The sequence below is a fragment of the Megascapheus bottae genome, chromosome 3, assembly GCF_031878675.1.
Source record: "Megascapheus bottae isolate mThoBot1 chromosome 3, mThoBot2.hap1, whole genome shotgun sequence".
NCBI classification, from domain to species: domain Eukaryota; kingdom Metazoa; phylum Chordata; class Mammalia; order Rodentia; family Geomyidae; genus Megascapheus; species Megascapheus bottae.
The window spans coordinates 49967641-49985819 of NC_143511.1; the positions used below are offsets into that span (position 1 = coordinate 49967641).

The 18179-nt window shown below is 38.9% G+C and overlaps 1 protein-coding gene across 1 annotated transcript; it reads right to left on the reverse strand.

The window, feature by feature from the left end:
• Positions 1-9694: 9694 nt before the first annotated feature.
• On the reverse strand, positions 9695-10336 carry Ifnb1 (interferon beta 1). The gene has a single exon (XM_090329364.1). It carries the CDS (start codon positions 10334-10336, stop codon positions 9695-9697), a length of 642 nt encoding a protein of 213 aa, XP_090185490.1.
• Positions 10337-18179: the final 7843 nt, after the last annotated feature.

The following is an 18179-nucleotide window of genomic DNA, read 5'->3' on the forward strand; positions in this document are numbered from 1 at the left end:
AGAGCAAAATAACAGAAAACCCTCTTGGTTCCATTTTTTGGAGTTCATTATGATAAACACCATTTTATATGATTGCATGCACATAGCTATTGAGCCTTTGTGATCCTCTCTTTATAATGTTTCCTGTTATCTCACTGTATGAATGTCTAAGGTCCTGTGTACTTTTTCCTCTTTTTCCATCCCTTGTGTTCACCTGCAGATTTCTTTAAAGCACTTCCTTTAGTGTGGCACATTATCAAGCTTCCCATAGAACAGCGCCACCTAGAGGTATGTGGAGACCAGCCTGCAAGCTGATGTGGCTATGCTGGTTTGAGTTTTACACAGAAGGGCAGATGCCAGGGCCCCTCATCTCTCCAGCACTGTGCTAAGAGTTCTGCTTGTCATTCTGGATCATTTCTGAGATCATATATCTACTCCTCACCAGTAACCTCAGTTATACAGTATCAGTGTCCTCCAGGCCCAATCTAGGCCCAGAGGTGGTTATTGCCTGATTCCTTCCCACAGTTGGAAGTGTTGGCTTTGATGCCATTCTGGTATCAACACATGGCCAGTGTGTTGCAAACTTCAACAGGATACTGGGTCAAAAACAAATAGAAAACACTGATATGTAGACAGAGACAGATATTAAACAGGGGAGACTAGGGGTCTCAGGGCTCTTGCTCTTGTGCACTGGGGCCCTGAGTTTTCACAAGCATGTGTATTTATTTGTTTACACAGGAAGGTTACCATGGCATCTATATTAATATTGCAGAGTTAAACAGTTTGTGGGTGACTTGGTTTTCTTCATTCATTTATTCATCTATTTACTTATTTATTTATTTTTGAGACAGGAATCTGAAGCCCAGGAAAACTCCAGGCATGGTGTCTGTCCAAGGTTAAATTGTCAAGGCCCTACGCACAGCTGTCAGACCAGGGGAAGAGTGGGGGAGCCATTCCAGTCTCTTCACCCTCTCCAGAGCTGTTTTAGCCCATGGCCAGCTCTCAGCATCCTGAATGCTGTCAAGGTGGCATTCCAACTTCTCAACCCTTTTCCAGGGTTCACAGTTCATCTTCTGAGTCCCTTACCCAGTGTGATAGGGAAAGAACTGAGCGTGCTTCACAACCATCACAGATCAGCAAAGTCTGCTTTGCCTCCCTCACCATCCTACCCTGAGCCCAGCCTGGACTCATTCTTTTTTTGAAATTTCAGAAAGGTGTGAAAATTATTGTCTTGGATTTTTGGTTCTGATTTATTTTTTTGTTATTTTAAAGGCGATGTACAGAGGGATTATAGTTATGTAAGTCAGGAAAAGAATATATTTCTTTTTGGACTATGTCACTCCTTCCCTTGCTCCCTCCACTCTGGATTCTTAAATAACATTTTGAACACTTCTTATCACAATAGGAATTTTATAGATGTCATACTTACGTTTGTTATCATAGATGTTCAGTATACCTTTCCAATATCTAGCAATAAAATTTCAGTAAAAATCGGTGTTTATTTAGCTCCCTGTTTCTCTGATTGCTCAGGATTTGCTTTTGTTTGGTGATCTGAAAAAGGGATTTTGAGTTAAAGAAGTTTTGACTTTTTCTACTTACTTGTCATTAAGTTCAGCCTGGAGCATCTTTAGGCAAGGCAAACCTGTTCTGTTTCCCAGAGAATCCAGAAAAGTTTGGGGTATGAAAATTTATACTTTCCAAATAAAGACCCAGAAACACAACAAATTAAAGAAAGTTTGGACAAATGGGACTGCAGTAAACTGCAGAGCTTCTGTATAGCAAAGGACATAGCTAGCAAGTTAAATAGAAAGCCTACAGAGGTGGGAGATCTTCACTAACCATACAACAGACAAAGGCCTCATATCTAAAATATATCTACAGCTAAAAAAAATTGAATCTCTCCAAAACAAATCTTCAAAGAAACAACCATCCCATTAAAAGATGGGCCAAAGACTTAAAGAAAGACTTCTCTGAAGAGGAAATAAGAATGGCCTATAGACACATGAAGAAATACGCAACATCTTTGGCCATAAGGAAATGCAAATCAAAACAACTTCAAGATTCCACCTCACTCCAGTTAGAATGGCCATTATCAAGAAATCTAATAACAACAGATGCTGGCAGGGATGTGGCCAGGAGGGATCACTACTACACAGTTGGTGGGAGTGTAAACTCATTCAACCGTTCTGGAAAGCAGTATGGGGGTTCCTATGACCCAGAAATACCACTCCTTGGCATTTACCCAAATGTCCAGAAATGAAGGCATACTAAAGCCACTAGCACAACAATGTTCATTACAGCACTATTTACCATAGAGAAAATATAGAACCCACCCAGATGCCCTTCAGTAGATGATTGGATCAAGAAGATGTGGTACTCATACACAATGGAAGTCTGTGCTACCCTCAGAAAGAATGGCATTGTCCCATTTGTAAAGAAATGGAAAGACTTGGAAAAAAACCATATTAAGTGAAATAAACCAGATCCAAAGGAACATAGGCTCAATGGTTTCCCTCATTTGTAATAATTAGTACACATCTAGGACTCTCCTAGCAGAGGATTACAATAGCTCAAAACCTAGATACATAAGGTCATATAGGATGAGACTAAATAAAAGGATCTCTAGGGTATGGAAAAAAGAGCTTTATCTTGAGTGATTGTTGTCCTTAATGTACTATGTACTTCTCTTTAGTTGCCCTTTGGTTATTCTCTTATGGTTACAGTATCTTACCTTGTTATCTGGTATATTGTATAATGTTTATTTGAAATAGGAAAGGGAAGGGGGAAGACAAGATAATTGGGAGGGGGTGGAGGGAGAGAAATGGGAACAAAAACACAAGAGGGGGTATCAATTTGTGAGAAGTAATGCACCTACTACCTGGTGAATGTAACTGTAACCCCTCTCTACATTACCCCGGCAATAAAAAAGAAAAGAAAAAGAAAAAAAGAAGAAAATTCCTGCTTTACATCATCAGCCCAGGGCCACATTGTTAGGATGTGTCAGGACCCACACTGCTTCTCAGCTTTACAATTTTCCATACCTTATGCTTTTGTTGATAAAGGAGGTCTGACTTTCAAAAACAAATATTTGATCTTTTTTTAAAACCAGTCCTGGTGATTGAACTCAGGACCAGAGCATTGTTCTTGAGCTTTCTCAAGGTTAGAGCTCTACCACTTGAGCCATAACAGCAGTCCTAGCTTTTTCTGTGTATGTGGTACTGAGTAGTTGAACCTGGGTCTTTGTGCATATTAGGCAAGCACTCTACCACTCGGCCAACCTGTGATATTTTTAATTCATAGTTTTCCAATACATGTATTTCTTGATGAACGGGTCACTTTCTGCTTTAAAATTTGTCTTCTCTGTGGATTTTCATTAACAAAGGAAATTACCCATCCACAAATTAGAAGATGTAGGGAAAGAAAAATGTGCTATGTATTTCCATGGAACAACAAAACCTATTTTCATTTTTAAAACATTCCTATGAGATAATGAAAGCAACTTGTGCCAGACTGGAAAAGGAAACCGCATACCAACTTTTCATGCTGTGCACGATAAACTGTGGTGGTCGAAAGAAGGAAAAGCAACCGCTGGGAAAAACAGTGACTCACGGCCCAGGCAGCTGCCTCCAGACTGAAGAGAAAATGCTCTCCTTAGAGCCCGATGAGGGAGCTCATGGGAATTTCCCACTATTTTCTGCAGAGAAAGGGAGAGAGAGAGGGAGAGGGGAGAGAGGGAGAGAGAGAGAGAGAGAGAGAGAGAGAGAGAGAGAGAGAGAGAGAGAGAGAGAGAGAGAGAGAGAGAGAGAGAGAGAGAGAGGAGGGAGAGAGGGAGAGAGGGAGAGAGGCGAGAGAGGCGAGAGAGGGTGAGAGAGAGACAGGCAGCAGGCAGGCAGGCAGACAGACAGAGACAGAGACAGAGACAGATAACATGTCTGGGTGCAAAGTCATCAACTGCCGTTCTACAATGGGGGCCCCAGAGCTATAAACCTTCCTGCTTCAAATGACATTATTAGTTGCTATGTAGTTGGATGAAAATGGCATTTGATTGATAATAGATGATAGTAGAATGTGTGATCTAATCTCTTGTTATAAATATGTCTCTTTCTCTCTCTCTCTCTTTTTGAATCAAGTAGGTGTTCAGGCAGGCTGCTTGTCCTCGCTGCTTGTCCCTAGTTTTCTTATGTGTAAACAGGAGATAATACATTTCCCATCCAGCTCTCAGGAGACAATATAGGATGGCTCCATTTGCCTCACCTTCCAGAGACTCCATTGTGGAAATTAAGTCCTTAGGAAATAGAGCTGCTATTGCACTATTAACTTGCATTATGCAGAACTCTGTGATTGGACAGTTTTACTTCTGAATGCATTCCCCTGAAGGAGAAAAAGCTGAGAGTTGAGTATGATTTGTAGACACATGTCCACACCAGTGTTATTCACTGTGGCCAAAGATGAGGAGCAACAAGTGTCCATTGGTAGATGAATGGACTTAAAAAAATGTGCTTCCATGAATGTGTGTGAACGTGTGTGTGTGTGTGTGTGTGTGTGTGTGTGTGTGTGTGCACGTGCGCAGTGGGATTTTAGTGTAGTGCAACTGACAGAAGAAAGTGTCGGCACTAAGTCATAACAAATGTATACCCTTCTGCAGCCATCGCCACCATCAAGTTGGCACGTCCATCTCTTCTCAGAACTCTAACTGGGCTCCTTTGGAATCTCGCATGCTATCTCATTTCTTGAGACCAGTGCTCCAGTCCCAGATAACTTAATCTGTTTTCCATCACAATAGGTGAGTTTTCCTATCTACAATTCTGTGTAAGTTGGGCAATACAGAAGTTATTCCCCTTTTGGACCACCTTCTTCTATTCAGTGTAATAATTTAAAGATTCATCCATGTCAGTGGTATACAATGGACACTATTAACTTGTGAGTGATACTTGGTTTGGTCCCATTTTCAGACTACTGTAAGCTCCTAGGGAATTCATATCCACATGGGGTATAGACACATGCTTTCTTTTCTGTTGGGAGTGGATATGTTGACTCATATGCTTGCCAAAGATATATTTACTATTTTTGAAATCATTTTCCAAAGTAGTACCATATTTTAGCTTTCCAGTAGCAGTATATGATAGTTCCATCTGCTCCATATTCCTGACAATGTTTGATATGATTAATGAAGCTTTTTTTTTTACTCAAGTAAGTATGTGATGGTACCTTTTGTGATTTAATTTGCACTATCCAAGTGCCTCATGGTACAGATTATTTTTCTTGCCCTGTCATTAGTGTTTCTTCTTTAATGAAATATTTGTCCAAATAATTTGTGCATAATTCAACAGAATTGTTGCTTTCTTATCACTGGATTTTGAGAGCTCTTTTTATATTTATAGAGGTTCTTTAGCAGACAGATGACTTGCAAGCATAGTCTCTCTGAGTGGTCACTTTTTTAGGTCTTTTGATATGGCTCTTTGTTTTATGGTTTCTGAACTAATGATTGGAAGACCATACTTCTCAGATTATTGTTCCAATTAAAGATGTTTTATTTGTTCCTTGTTTCGTGTATTGGAATTTGAACTTGGGGCTTTTCTTATTCAAGTGCCTTGCCACTGGAGCAATGGATCCAGCTGGGGATATAATTTAAATAATGCATTTGGTGGGGTTTCTGTGAGGACTCTACACAGGGAATTATAAAGCAAAGCAGGGATTTCAAAGAGGATGGCAATTGAAACTGAATGCTCTGGCTTGGTGATACCTGTTTAATAGGAACAAATTCTAGAGTGTTGTCCATCAGATCAATAAATGAGCTGAATAATATAGTTGGATCTTGGGAAATTAGGAGTAGTCTTTACTGGCACTACTAGCCTAGAATTGGGGTTTGCTTGAAACCAACTGTTTTACAGGATTTGAGGAATTAAACTGATGTTTAAAGAACAACAATTAATAAGAAAAAAGAAAGGGATTCGTAAGGCATTTTTGAGGCCCTATAAACATTCTTGCCAGAGGAAATGTGTGTGATTGGCAGGTTCTGGTTCTAGGAGTCACCTACTGTCTGACCCAGTATCAATGACAAATTTCCAAATGTGTGTCAGAGCCAGAAGTCCACACAAGGCCGGGGTAAGCAAAGCCCTGCCCGACAGCTTCCTGTATGCCGCACATAGATGCTGTCTCACAAAGGGCAGCAATCAGAGCAGGTCCTCATAGCAGAATAGCCTCTGTGGAGTCAGAAACCATTTCACATCCATTAAGAGGTCTACGCCATCATAAGTCTCCAAAGAAAGCTTTATAATCTTTCCATACTTACTTGCCATTCATGAATCTTCTTTGATAAAGTTTCAATAATCCATTTGTGTTTGGTTATTTTCTCATTTCCTAGGTTACTGAATATTTTTTGTATTACAGATATGAATTTTATTGCCTATGGGATTCATAATTTTTTGTTTTAGTTGGTAGCATATTTTTTTTTTGCCAGTCCTGGGCTTGAGCTCGGGGCCTGAGCACTGTCCTTGGACTTTCTCAAGGCTAGAGCTCTACCACTTGAGCCTCAGCACCACTTCCGGCTTTTTTCTATGTATGTGGTACCAAGGAATCAAACCCAGGTCTTTGTGCATGCTAGGCAAGCACTCTACCACTAGGCCAAACTCCCGGCCCCAGGTGGTAGCATATTTAAAAAAAAATTTTTAGGAGTATTCTATGAACTAGCCCAGATTAAATGTAATCTGGGTGGCTGACAGTGTTTAATCCCACTTAAAGTGTCTAAGTACACGCTCTGTTAGTTACAACACACTTGTATGAATACATGCCAAAATTCTGTGTGCCTGCTCAGGTAACACTTACATATTTGTAGGTAACCTATCTGCTTGCCAGATCTCCTTACTATTCAAGAGATCCATTTCATATTCCATGCCTACAGAACAAGAGTCTACTCTATGATTTCCAAGATACAACGGGGAGGTGAAGAGAAGCTTTTAGCTTCTGAGGAGTATCTCAGGCTACTTTGATGTATGGTCAAAAGCAGAAAGAAAGAGACAGCATTTGCACCTGAGAAAATGGGGCCAAACTTCTATGGTAGGTAGCCCATTCCTTCAAGAAAGTCATTAACAAAGATTCTTCCCCTATGAACCAAATACCTCTGGCTGTGCTGCACCTGCTAAAACTACTTCATTGAGGCGTTGAGTTTCCAAACACACTTTTAAAAGACATTCCCAAATCACATGGGTATTTTGCCTCAAAATTCCAATTATTTGTGGGGGTGTCATTCCTGGGGTTTAAACTCTGGGCCTGGATCCTGTCCCTGAGCAGTTTTCAACTGCTCAAGGCTAGTGCTCTACCACTTGAGTCAAAGCACCACCTCAGCTTTTTCTGTGGTGTAACTGGAGATACTGGACTTTTCTGCCTGAGGTGGCATCTAACCATGGGCCTCAGATTTCAGCGTCAGCACTGAGCTTAGCTTTGCTTATTTTTGAGAAATGATCTTGCTTTTTGTCCAGGCCAAGAGGTCTAGATAGCAATCCCTTATTTTACACATTTTGCAGTGTATTTTGGATCCCCCTCACCCTCTTAGAATGATCTGGTACTATGACCTTCTCAATCTTAGCTTCTCGAGTAGCTGAAATAATAGGTGTGTACAGTGTTGCCCAGCTACTAGTTGGGATGAGGGTCCCATGAACTTTATGGCCTGGCTGTGATCTTGGGAATAGCTATTAATCCTCTCTGAGACTTAGTTTCCTGTCCTATATGATGGAATAATATAATTAGGCCTACCCAAGGAACACAATTGAAGAGGATCAAATCCAATTATGTTCCCAGGTGCTCATCACAGAGCCTATTCCATTAAACTCTCTCAGTAAATGGCACTGCAAGTAACAGTAAGGTACATAATTGCCCAAGTTCCCTGGGGGTCAGTGTAAGGGCAAAAACATAGCTGGTTGGTATATGATGATCAGATATCCCAAGAGCTCCTTGGCAAGTTCTATTTTTTTGACTGATGCCATCTGTCACCCGCCCCCAAATTTCCCTCTCTCCCATCTTCCTGGCTATTTACATGGCTGAAAACTGGACTTAGCCTGCTGCATCAATCTTGGATTTGGCTTTGGGGGAGCATGTGGCTTCAGAGATTCAGAGTAGCAGAAAACAAGATAAAATATTCCCATAGTTCTCTATGAGCAAAATTAGAGATGGTTGGGAGAAAGGAACAGACTTAGTTTCTTGAAAAACCTGAGTACAAATCTAACTAGGTGATTAGGGTATACAAAAAGTTTTCTCTGAGACCAAAGATGCTATTATTATTTTTTTTGCCAGTTCTGAGCTTGAGCTCAGGGCCTGAGCACTATTTAGCCTTGGACTTTCTCAAGGCTAGAGCTCTACCACTTGAGCCTCAGCATCACTTCCAGCTTTTTTCTATGTATGTGGTACTGAGGAATCAAACCAGGGTCTTTGTGCATGCTAGGCAAGCACTCAACCACTAGGACAAACTCCCGGTCCCCAAAGATGCTGTTCTTAGGGGAGGCTCACAAAACCTCAATAGCCTTTGTGCATCTGATCATATAAAATGCTTCTCAAAATGAACTCCCAGAAATGGAAACAAAAAAACAAGGGAAGAGGTGATATTGTTCAAAAGGAAATCTACTCATTACTTGATGCATGTAACCCTTCTGTACATCACCTCTAAGTTAAAAAATGATAAAGTATTCAAGAAAGGAAATGGAAACAATAGACATTTTTCTTTGTTGCTGTTTTAGTTTTCTTTTCATTTTGTCTTGTTTTATTTTGACTTTGGGAGGGCAAGGGGGCACAGAAATGGAGAGACAAATGCAGCAGCGTTACTCATTAGACTCTATGTTGAAAATGAACTATACAATTTATGGACAGGGATGGGAAAAACTGGTAGAGCACTAGGGAAGGGCTACCTCTGTTAAAAATAATAACTCTTTAGGTTAAAAGAAGAAAGTTCTCTCTCAGGTTCCTTTCCCTGCAAAACTGATGCCTTCAGCAGCTCTGAGGAATTCCCACTTTGGGGGAATCCCATGAAGAACAATAAAACTGCACTTCTTACCCTTCACTTAGACTAAAATTAACACACCAAATACTAAACTTAGTGAAAGCTTGGTGCACAAGGCTTTTGAATCCCCTAGGGCAGAGCATCCCTCAGATAACAAGGAAGGGTTTAGGACGATTATCTCAGCTGAAGCATTTCTTCAGTTATTCTGATGAAGAACTAAATTCTAACTTTATAACCACAGATCCTGGAACATGGGGCAGAAGCAATGGGCTTTCTAAGCTCTAGTCTCATACACACTTGCTTGCCTTGTCCCATATCATGTCTAGCTCCTAAGAGGTTCATTTCCCCTTATTATCACTTACCTTGTGGACCACACATGCCTTCCTTGGATTTGAAATTCCTCAAAGACAGAAGCCAGAAACTCTATTCCTTCGCAGGCATATTTTTAAAGAACCCTCCCTAGGTGTGCAGCCGTTGTTAAGGTGGTTACATAAGTCCATTTAAATGAAGAGCACCATATTGACGTTTATATAAGGAGCATTTTATTTTTTACAAAATAAAAAGTTAAATAAGGAATATAAATAATTTAACTTATAAGTTAATAAAACATTGAAAAACATCAACTCTCCTTTACAAAGTGGCATCTTCATTGCCAGTCACTCAAGGAGTCTAGTTCAACAGATCTGAAGTCACTATCTTTTCCTAGGGACCCACGAGGGGAGGTCTTCATTTCTCCAAGTTCTCTGCAAGACTGCTCATGAAGGAAAAGTTCCTGAGGATTTCCACTCGGACTATTGTCCAGGCACAGCTGCTGTAGTCCTTGTTCTTCAGGTATTCCACCATCTTCCAATAATGGCTCTTCAGCTGCAGAATGGTCTTGATATTTCCCCAGGTTAAATTTTTCTCGTCCAATTTTCTTTCCAGAATTGTCTCCAGGTAGTCCATCTGCCGATGAAGTTCAGTGAGAAGGTCCTTGATAATGGCTGTATCCCATCCAGTGTTAGAGATATCCTTCCTGAAAACGTCCAAGATGTTCTTCAGCATCTCATAGACGGTAAAGGCAATGTCTGCCTTCTGGAACTGGTGTGGGTCCTTAACCACTTCAGGTAACTGGAAGTTCATTCTGTCATCAAGGCAGCGTTCAGGCCTTCCATTCAGTTTTGCGAGGAGCTTCTGGCATGCTGAGTTGCTTTGCTGGAATTGAAGCAGGGCGTAGCTCTTAGAGAGAGCCATAGTGGAGAAGCACAGCAGGAGAACCACCTGGAAGATACACCCAGTGGTCATTGTGAGGGCTGGAACAGTGTCACCTACACCTGTGTGATGGAGCCAAGGCTCTGAAGGCATACAGTGTGAATGTCCTTCCTCCATAATCTGGGGTATTTATATGGGATGGCCCTCTGTTACATAGGAATTTCCCACTTTCAGTTCTCCCTTTCAGTTTTTCTATGTCATTTTTTTCTTTTTGTGTTTTCAACAGTTTCCAATACTATTTACTTCAGCTTCCAACTCTTCTATAGAATATGTATTAGAAAAAATAAACAATCAGAGGAATTTTAATTCTTTATTAAGTTTATTAATTGCTAAAGCAAACGGGGAAGGCACCAGGGAGAAAACAAAGGAAAGCAAAAGACCTGGGAACCAAAAAACCACCAAAATAGTCATGAGGGCTTCCCTGCAAAGCCACTCTTAGAATAGAAGCTGGCCCTGAGCACGGCTTTAGTCATTGTAATAGTAGGTTTCATGTGAGAAGACTTCAGAATTTCTGACAGCTCTTGGAATAGAGGATGGATGAGAAAGCTCCAAATCAATCCACCACAGTTCCTTTGGGGAATATAGCCCAACCCTGAGGAGAAGGCGCTACACGAGGAATCAATCTAAGTTGCACAGGGTAGAGACAGCAGAGACAAGGAGAAAGAAGACCATGTCATGGTGGGTGGGGGTGAGCAGCTCAGAAGATAAACTGCTATGCTGTGGTGCACTTCATAAAAACGACAGAAGAGGGAGCTCTACAAAGTTAGGAGAACAAGCCAAGTGACTACTGAAAGTTGAGGGGAAAATGGGCTCCTGTAAAATCAAGCAACAGGAAAATACTGCCATCAGATCTAACACAAGATTACTAGAAAGGAACAGATTAAGTAGAATAACAGCTATATAACTAATAAAAGGAATACATGCACATCCCACCACATCACACTGCAATGTGCTTTCTTCATAGACATTAAAATAGAAAGAGTATATAAAATACCATAAATTTAAATCAGAAAACCTAAGAAATGAAGTTAATGTATGTATGAAATAATCAGAAATCAAACAATTTTTTTCTGAATCAGATGCATGAGAAGATCTGAGTACTTTGGGGGAACTGGAGAAAAACATGAATCTGGGGATAATATTAACCCCTAGAATGCAGTGATATACAAAAATTATTAAATATCGACTAAGTAGAGGTACTTGGGAAAGTATTATGAGGACCATATAACGTATGCAACAGACTGCTAATGGTCAAGATTTATATTCATTCAAACCTTATAAATGTATCCAAGCATGCCTTTTCTCAAACAGCAGGAATGTGTCTCCCATCCTGGGTGATAATTTGCACTGTAATTTTTCCTCTACCCATCAAAAGATGGGTTCATGTCTCCTCTTAATTTCTGTGAAAAAAAACTAGTGCTGCATAATTGTGTTTGAGTAGTTCTAGTTCTAGAAGAGAGTTTCAATTCAACATGTCAACTTATGAGTACAACGCTGCATGACCTTTGAGACTGGGCCAGAAATGCGGATTTAACTTGCACTTGGTTAGCTGAAATCTTTGGTCCTGAAGTTTTCAGCAACTACGTGAGTGATCTGATTGCCCTGAGTCTGCTTTGATGTAAGAAAGGCTAGCTAGACACTGGGGGGTTGTGCTTGTTATCCTAACGAGCCAAGAGGCTTAGATTTCGAGGATAAAACTTTGAAGCAAGCCTGGCCAGAAAACTCTAATAGGCTACAGTTCCAAAATAGCCAACCAAAAGCAAGACTATAGAAATGATTCAAATGATTGATAAAGTGCTAGTGAAACAAAAAAGCTTAGTAAGCATGAGGCCTTGAATTTATATCCCAGTACTGCGAAATAAAAATAAAAACATAAAAAAAGAGGAAAGGTCAAAGTAGTTAACCAAGAGTGGAAAATGAAAATATTTCAAATTTAAAAATTTTAAGCAACAGAATTTCACTTGTAATACCATGGCTAGGAATTTATCTATGGCTGTCCCTACATAAGAAGAGAGAAGAGAGAGGGAGACAGAAGCAGTGACGGAGAGATACCTACACAGTATCTGTAAATGTTTATAACTGTTTCATAGACAAAAAAATTAAAGACAAATATCCATTAGTAGAAATTGGCTAAGTAAAGCTGGGTTCAATGGCTGACACCTACAATTCCAAATGTCCAGAAGTCAGAAACTGAGAGGATTGTTATTCAAGGCCAGGTCAGACAAAAGTTATAAAATTTTCATCTTACCAAATAAACTAGGTGTGGGTTTCGCATCTGTAATCTCAGCTCCTACCAAGGAAGACGTAAGTAGGAAGACTGTATGTTGAGGCTAATTCTAGACAATAACATAAGACCCCATCTAAATCAAAACAAAAACAAAAGAAATACTAGAGGAAGAAACTGGTTAATCATTATGGTGCAAACAAAAATGGAATAATATGGAACTGTTAAACTGTTAAAAAGTCTAAATGAACAAAACATTGTCCATTATTTTCTCCAGACTGAGGGACATTTGTAGTGTGAAACACATTGGAAACACTTTAGGAAAAGCACACCAAAACTTTACTGTGTAAACAGCTCAGGAATGGTCATTACACATCCTCATGCCAAGAAAATACTGAACTGTGTAGCTCTCTTTAGATCTTTCAGAGGAATGGAGTCCCAGGCAAGAGGCTGCCCTGGCAAGAAGGAGAGAGGCCTATGAAGGCTCTCACAGTTACTAGGGACAGAAGTTCAGGAAGAATGCCACCGTTCCCAGGATGTGCTGAATTGTAAACTATGATGAATTCTTAGAAGCTAGTGAATAACTGGGGAGCTTTAGTGCTTTCTCTTTCACCTGTTTGTTTATCTGTCTGTCTATCTGTCTCTCTACCTTTTATCTATTTTATACCAATGCTGTGACTGAACTCAAAGGCAGGCACTTTAGTACTTGGACCATGACTCCAGTTATAGTTAAATATAACTAACTTCCTTTAAGAAGCAGATGATGCAGGGTACTGGTGGTTCATGCCTGTGTCCTAGCTTCTCAGGAGGCTGAGTTACAAAGACTGTGGTTTAAAGCCAGCCTGATAGGAAAATTCATGGAACCCTTATTTCCAATTGACAAAAAAAAAAAAACTGGAGTGGCACTGTAGCTCAAAGCAATAGAGTGGTGGCTTTGAGTGAAAAAGCTTAGGGACAGTACCCAGGCCTTGAGTTCAAGACCAACAACTGCACAACTGAAAAAAAAGACCAAAGAAATTTTAGGAAAGATTCTTGTCTCTGTCCCTCAACAAATAGCACTGAATCCACTTATGTATATATATGAAGGAAAGGGGATATAGACATATGGCATAAAACTCTCATGCAAAAAAAATAAACCTATTACTGCTTCACCATAGACTTAAAAGCAATAGGGCTAATCAATAATGCACTCGGATCACCAAATCTGTGAGCCAAAACAAATTTTTTCTCTCTGTAAATTAATACTCACAAATACTGACATAGTAACTGATATTTCCATCTGACTAATCCAGATAGAAATGCTAGCTATCTTGTTTCAATCACTAAATATTATATATGTGTGTATGTAATGATTACCATATTGTAGCACAAATATTATGTCAATATCAAATGTCAGTTATGTTTAAAAAAACAGAACAAATGGTTCATGTAACACAGCTATATAAAAGTATGTAGAGGAAACGTAAACAAATGAAATGTTAACTGTCATTTTCTTTGGTTTATAAATTTTGCTAGTGATTCCACCCTCCTCCCCATTCTCTTTTATAGTATTGGAAGTTTCTCTAATTTCCAATTACTGTGTATGTATTCATTTGCTGTTGACTACCAGGTACCAGCCAGACTCAGTTTTCCAGGTTGATTTGCTTCTTTTATGGATTTTGTTATATCTAGTGTTTCAGCCTTTGCATGACTCCTCTTAGTAGGGCCCCAGATCTTCATGGGTTTAAGAAAAAAAATGAGGGCCAGGAGTTTGGCCTAGTGGTAGAGTGCTTGCCTAGCATGCATGAAGACCTGGGTTCGATTCCTAGGTACCACATACGTAGCAAAAAGCCAGAAGTGGTGCTGTGGCTCAAATGGTAGAGCCCTAGCCTTGAGAAAATCCAGGGACAGTGCTCAGGCCCTGAGCCCAAGCCCAAGATTGGCAAATAAAAAAAAAAATAAAAAAGAAAAAAAATGAGTGCAATGACTTCCTAAAACAAAATTTCTAGAAAGAAAACCTTTACCTTATAAAAGTTGGCTTTTAGGTCAGTGATTGAGTAATTCTTTTGTTTCCTTTTTTTCTTCTTTTTCATTTAAAAAAATTTTAAAGTATCTTTTGATTAGTCTGAAATCATCCAGGGCCCAAAGATCAACACAAAGATTTTCAGAGGCCAGCCAACCTAGAGATGACCCTTTCTGTTTACAATGGGAATTGTCTATGGAGACAGCTTATTGGGGCCAGCCACACCAGGATCTTATTCAATGTCATACAAAGCTAGTTTCCTCAGGTACAATAATAGTGGGCCTCATCCTGCCACATGTAGTAGTCTCTAACCCACTTATTTAGCTAAAAGTCACATTTGCTGAAAGTGGTGGAAGCTCAATGGCCAAGATTTGGCAGTTGAATTGCCTTGGCTTTTTCAGCACAGCTGGAAAAGATAAAACTCATTCCAAATGTGCCTAGTCAAACTTAATATAATCTAATTGTAAAATGTTGGTACATAAATCACATGACTCCCCTATAAGATAAAGCATAAAATTATTAAAATAACCATAGCTGTAGGGGTGGGAGTTTGGCCTAGTGGTAGAACGCTCAGCTAGCATGCATGAAAACCCAGGTTCGATTTCTCGGTACCACATATACATAGAAAAAGCCAGAAGTGGTGTTGTGACTCAAGTGGTAGAGCTCTAGCCTTGAGAAAGCCCAACGACAGTGCTCAAGCCCTGAGTTCAAGGCTCAGGACTGGCAACAAATAAAATAACCATAGCTGTAAAATACATTAATGGATGTGCAAGTATAACCTTCTGAATTTTAGAAAATAAATAAATCAAAATTACATAATGTGTAAAGCTTTCATAACACAATTAATAGAAATGATTATTAGCTGAAATGGATCATTGCTACATATTGTAACATGTAAGCCATATGGATAACACAAAGCAAAAACCTGTATTATATACATGAAAGAAAAAGAGAAAGGAGTGAAACCAAGCTATGTTTCCACAGAAAATTATCAAATCAGTAAGGAAGATATAACAAAGAACAAAGGAACAATAACAAAAAGCCCACTAGAACAATCAGAAAGTAATTCACAAATTAGCAATAGTAAATTCTTAGCTACCAATAATTAATTTAAATATAGGTGGATTAAATTCTACAATTCAAAAATATAAGACGATTGGATAGATTCTTTTATGCCGGGGCCAACCGGCAGCAAACCAGGGTTCGCAGATTGGGGTTCCTGAAATAGGGGACAAGGACTAGGAAGAAAAAGAAGAGAGACAGACACACCGGGTCCGGGATGTCCGCAGTCCAGGCAAAGACTCCGGAGACTGCCGCGTTTATTTTCCACTCCCCCTTCTTCCCTCCTCCTGACCCAGGGAACCTCCAGGTGTTACATTCATATGGTAATTCTCAGGTCATTTACATAGAATAGGGCCAGAAAGCAATAAGACAATAAAGCCATCGTCTGATGCAAGTCAAGGTACAGTTTGATTCCACTCTGGCTCCCAACACTTTTACATGTCCAAACTATATTCTGTATTTAAGAGGCTCACCTTAAGAGATTTAAGGAAAACACATAGGGTGAAAATGATGAGAAAAAAATTGCTACAAATGAAAATCAAAACAGAATTAATAACTGTACCTATATTATAAAAAATGGACTATCAATGAAAAATCATGTCATGAGACACGGACACTCTCCATCCAATAGCAGCAGAATACAATTCTTTCTTGAATGCAGTATAAATTATATTTAAGTTCATAAACTAAGTCTTAACAAATTTAGAGATTGAAATGGCATAATGTGAAATATCAAAATGATTACAAAACTAGAAATCAGTAGCAGAAAGAAAATTCACAAATATATAGAAATTAATAAACATTGCCAGGCATGGTGGCTCGCACATATAATCGTAGCTACCCAGGAGGCTAAAATCTGAGGATTGAGGTTCAAAGCCAGCCCAGGCCCTAAAGACCATGAGACTCTTGTCTCCAACTTACTACTAGAAAACCAAAAGTGGCTCTGTGGCTCAAGGGGCAAGGCCGTAGCCTTGAGCTGAAGAGCTCAGGGACAGTGCCCAAGCCCAGAGTCCAAGCCCCATAACTGTCCCTGCCCTAAAAAAAAAAAAAAAAAAGAAAGTTCTTTTTTTTTTTTTTTTTTAAAAAAAGAACTGAAAATAGACCTTCCCTACGATCCCGCCATACCACTTCTGGGCATCTATCCTGAACATCATGATCCAGGATGTTATAAGGACACCTGCTCAGCTATGTTCATCTCTGCACTATTCACAATAGCCAGGTGATGGAAACAATCCAGATGCCCTACTGCAGATGAATGGATACAGAAAATGTGGTATATATACACAATGGAATTCTACATAGCCAACAGACAAGATAAAATAATGGCATTCGCAGGGAAGTGGATGAATCTAGAGCAAATCATGTTGAGTGAGACAAGTCAAGACCTAAGGAACAAAAGGCGCATGGTATCCTTAATATGTGGCTATTAAATCCAAAGAGTACAAGAGCGAGGACTCAAGAACTGCATACCCAAAGCTATGGACATGGTAATGGAAATGTACACATAACTATATAGACATAAAAACCTATGACTCTATAGACATAATGTTTTATTTCATAAATTAATATGTTTCTATGACATACAAATCCTTAGCCTAATTTTGATTAAGTTCTAAATACTAGGTCCCAGTAATTGTAAATAGAGATTCCCTCCTTGAACACTTGTTTGTTAAACTTGTCATTTAAAATATGATGTAAAAATCAATGTTAATATATTCTCTAATAAAAAAAGTAGTCACTGAACTTGCATTTCAGTGCCATCCCCACCAGAGACCCACTTCCATAAAAAAAAAGAAAAAAGAAAAATAAATTAATAAACATTAAAACAGGAAACAAAAAAGGAAATTGCAAAGTGCTTGGAGAGAAAGAAAAATGGAAACACAACAAACCATAACTGATGGAATGCGGCAAAACCAGTTCTAGAAAGGAAGTTTTTACAAAAGGGAAATTTATTTAGATAAATGCCTACATAAAGAAAAGAACGATCTCAAATGATCAACATAACTTTGAGCCTCAAGGAACTAGTTAAAGGACAATCTAAACACATACTTACTAGAAAAAGAGAGAAAAAGGTAGACAGAGAAGGGCAGAAATGAAAGAGATAGGAACTACATAAAAATAAAAAAAAAAAGAAACAGGAAAGATCAATGCAACCCTGCATTGTTGATGGTTTTCAAAAAAGTAAACATAATAGACAAACCTAAATATAATAGAGAAGATACCAAACTAGATATTAAAGAGAAGTTATAAATGATATTCTAGAAATTCAAAAGATCATAGAAAATACTATAACAATTGCATGACAGTAAGTTAGTTAAAAAGAAATGAAATGCTTATTAGCATATAACCTATGAAGGGTAAATTATAGATTAATAGAAAATTTTGAACAGACAAGTATTGGCAAAAGAGATTCTGATCAACTGTCTTCACAACAGCAAAATCCATATCTGGGGAGCTTAAATGGAAATTTCTTCTTTTTGGCTTATTTCCTGAATAATTTTATTAATGTTTATTACGTATAAGTATTACATAAAGAAGTTTCAGTTCAACATGTATGTTTACATGTGCACAAACTCTGGGTGGCTTATCTATGTGTCTTCAGCATATCTTGACTTGCAATCTTTTTTTCATATGTTTTTTATTGTAATTAATAGAAGGGTTACATTATATTC

What these genes read in the sequence shown, in the direction of transcription:
- Ifnb1 (XM_090329364.1), bottom strand. Translation starts at nt 10,336, where the DNA reads ATGGAGGAAGGACATTCACACTGTATGCCTTCAGAGCCTTGGCTCCAT.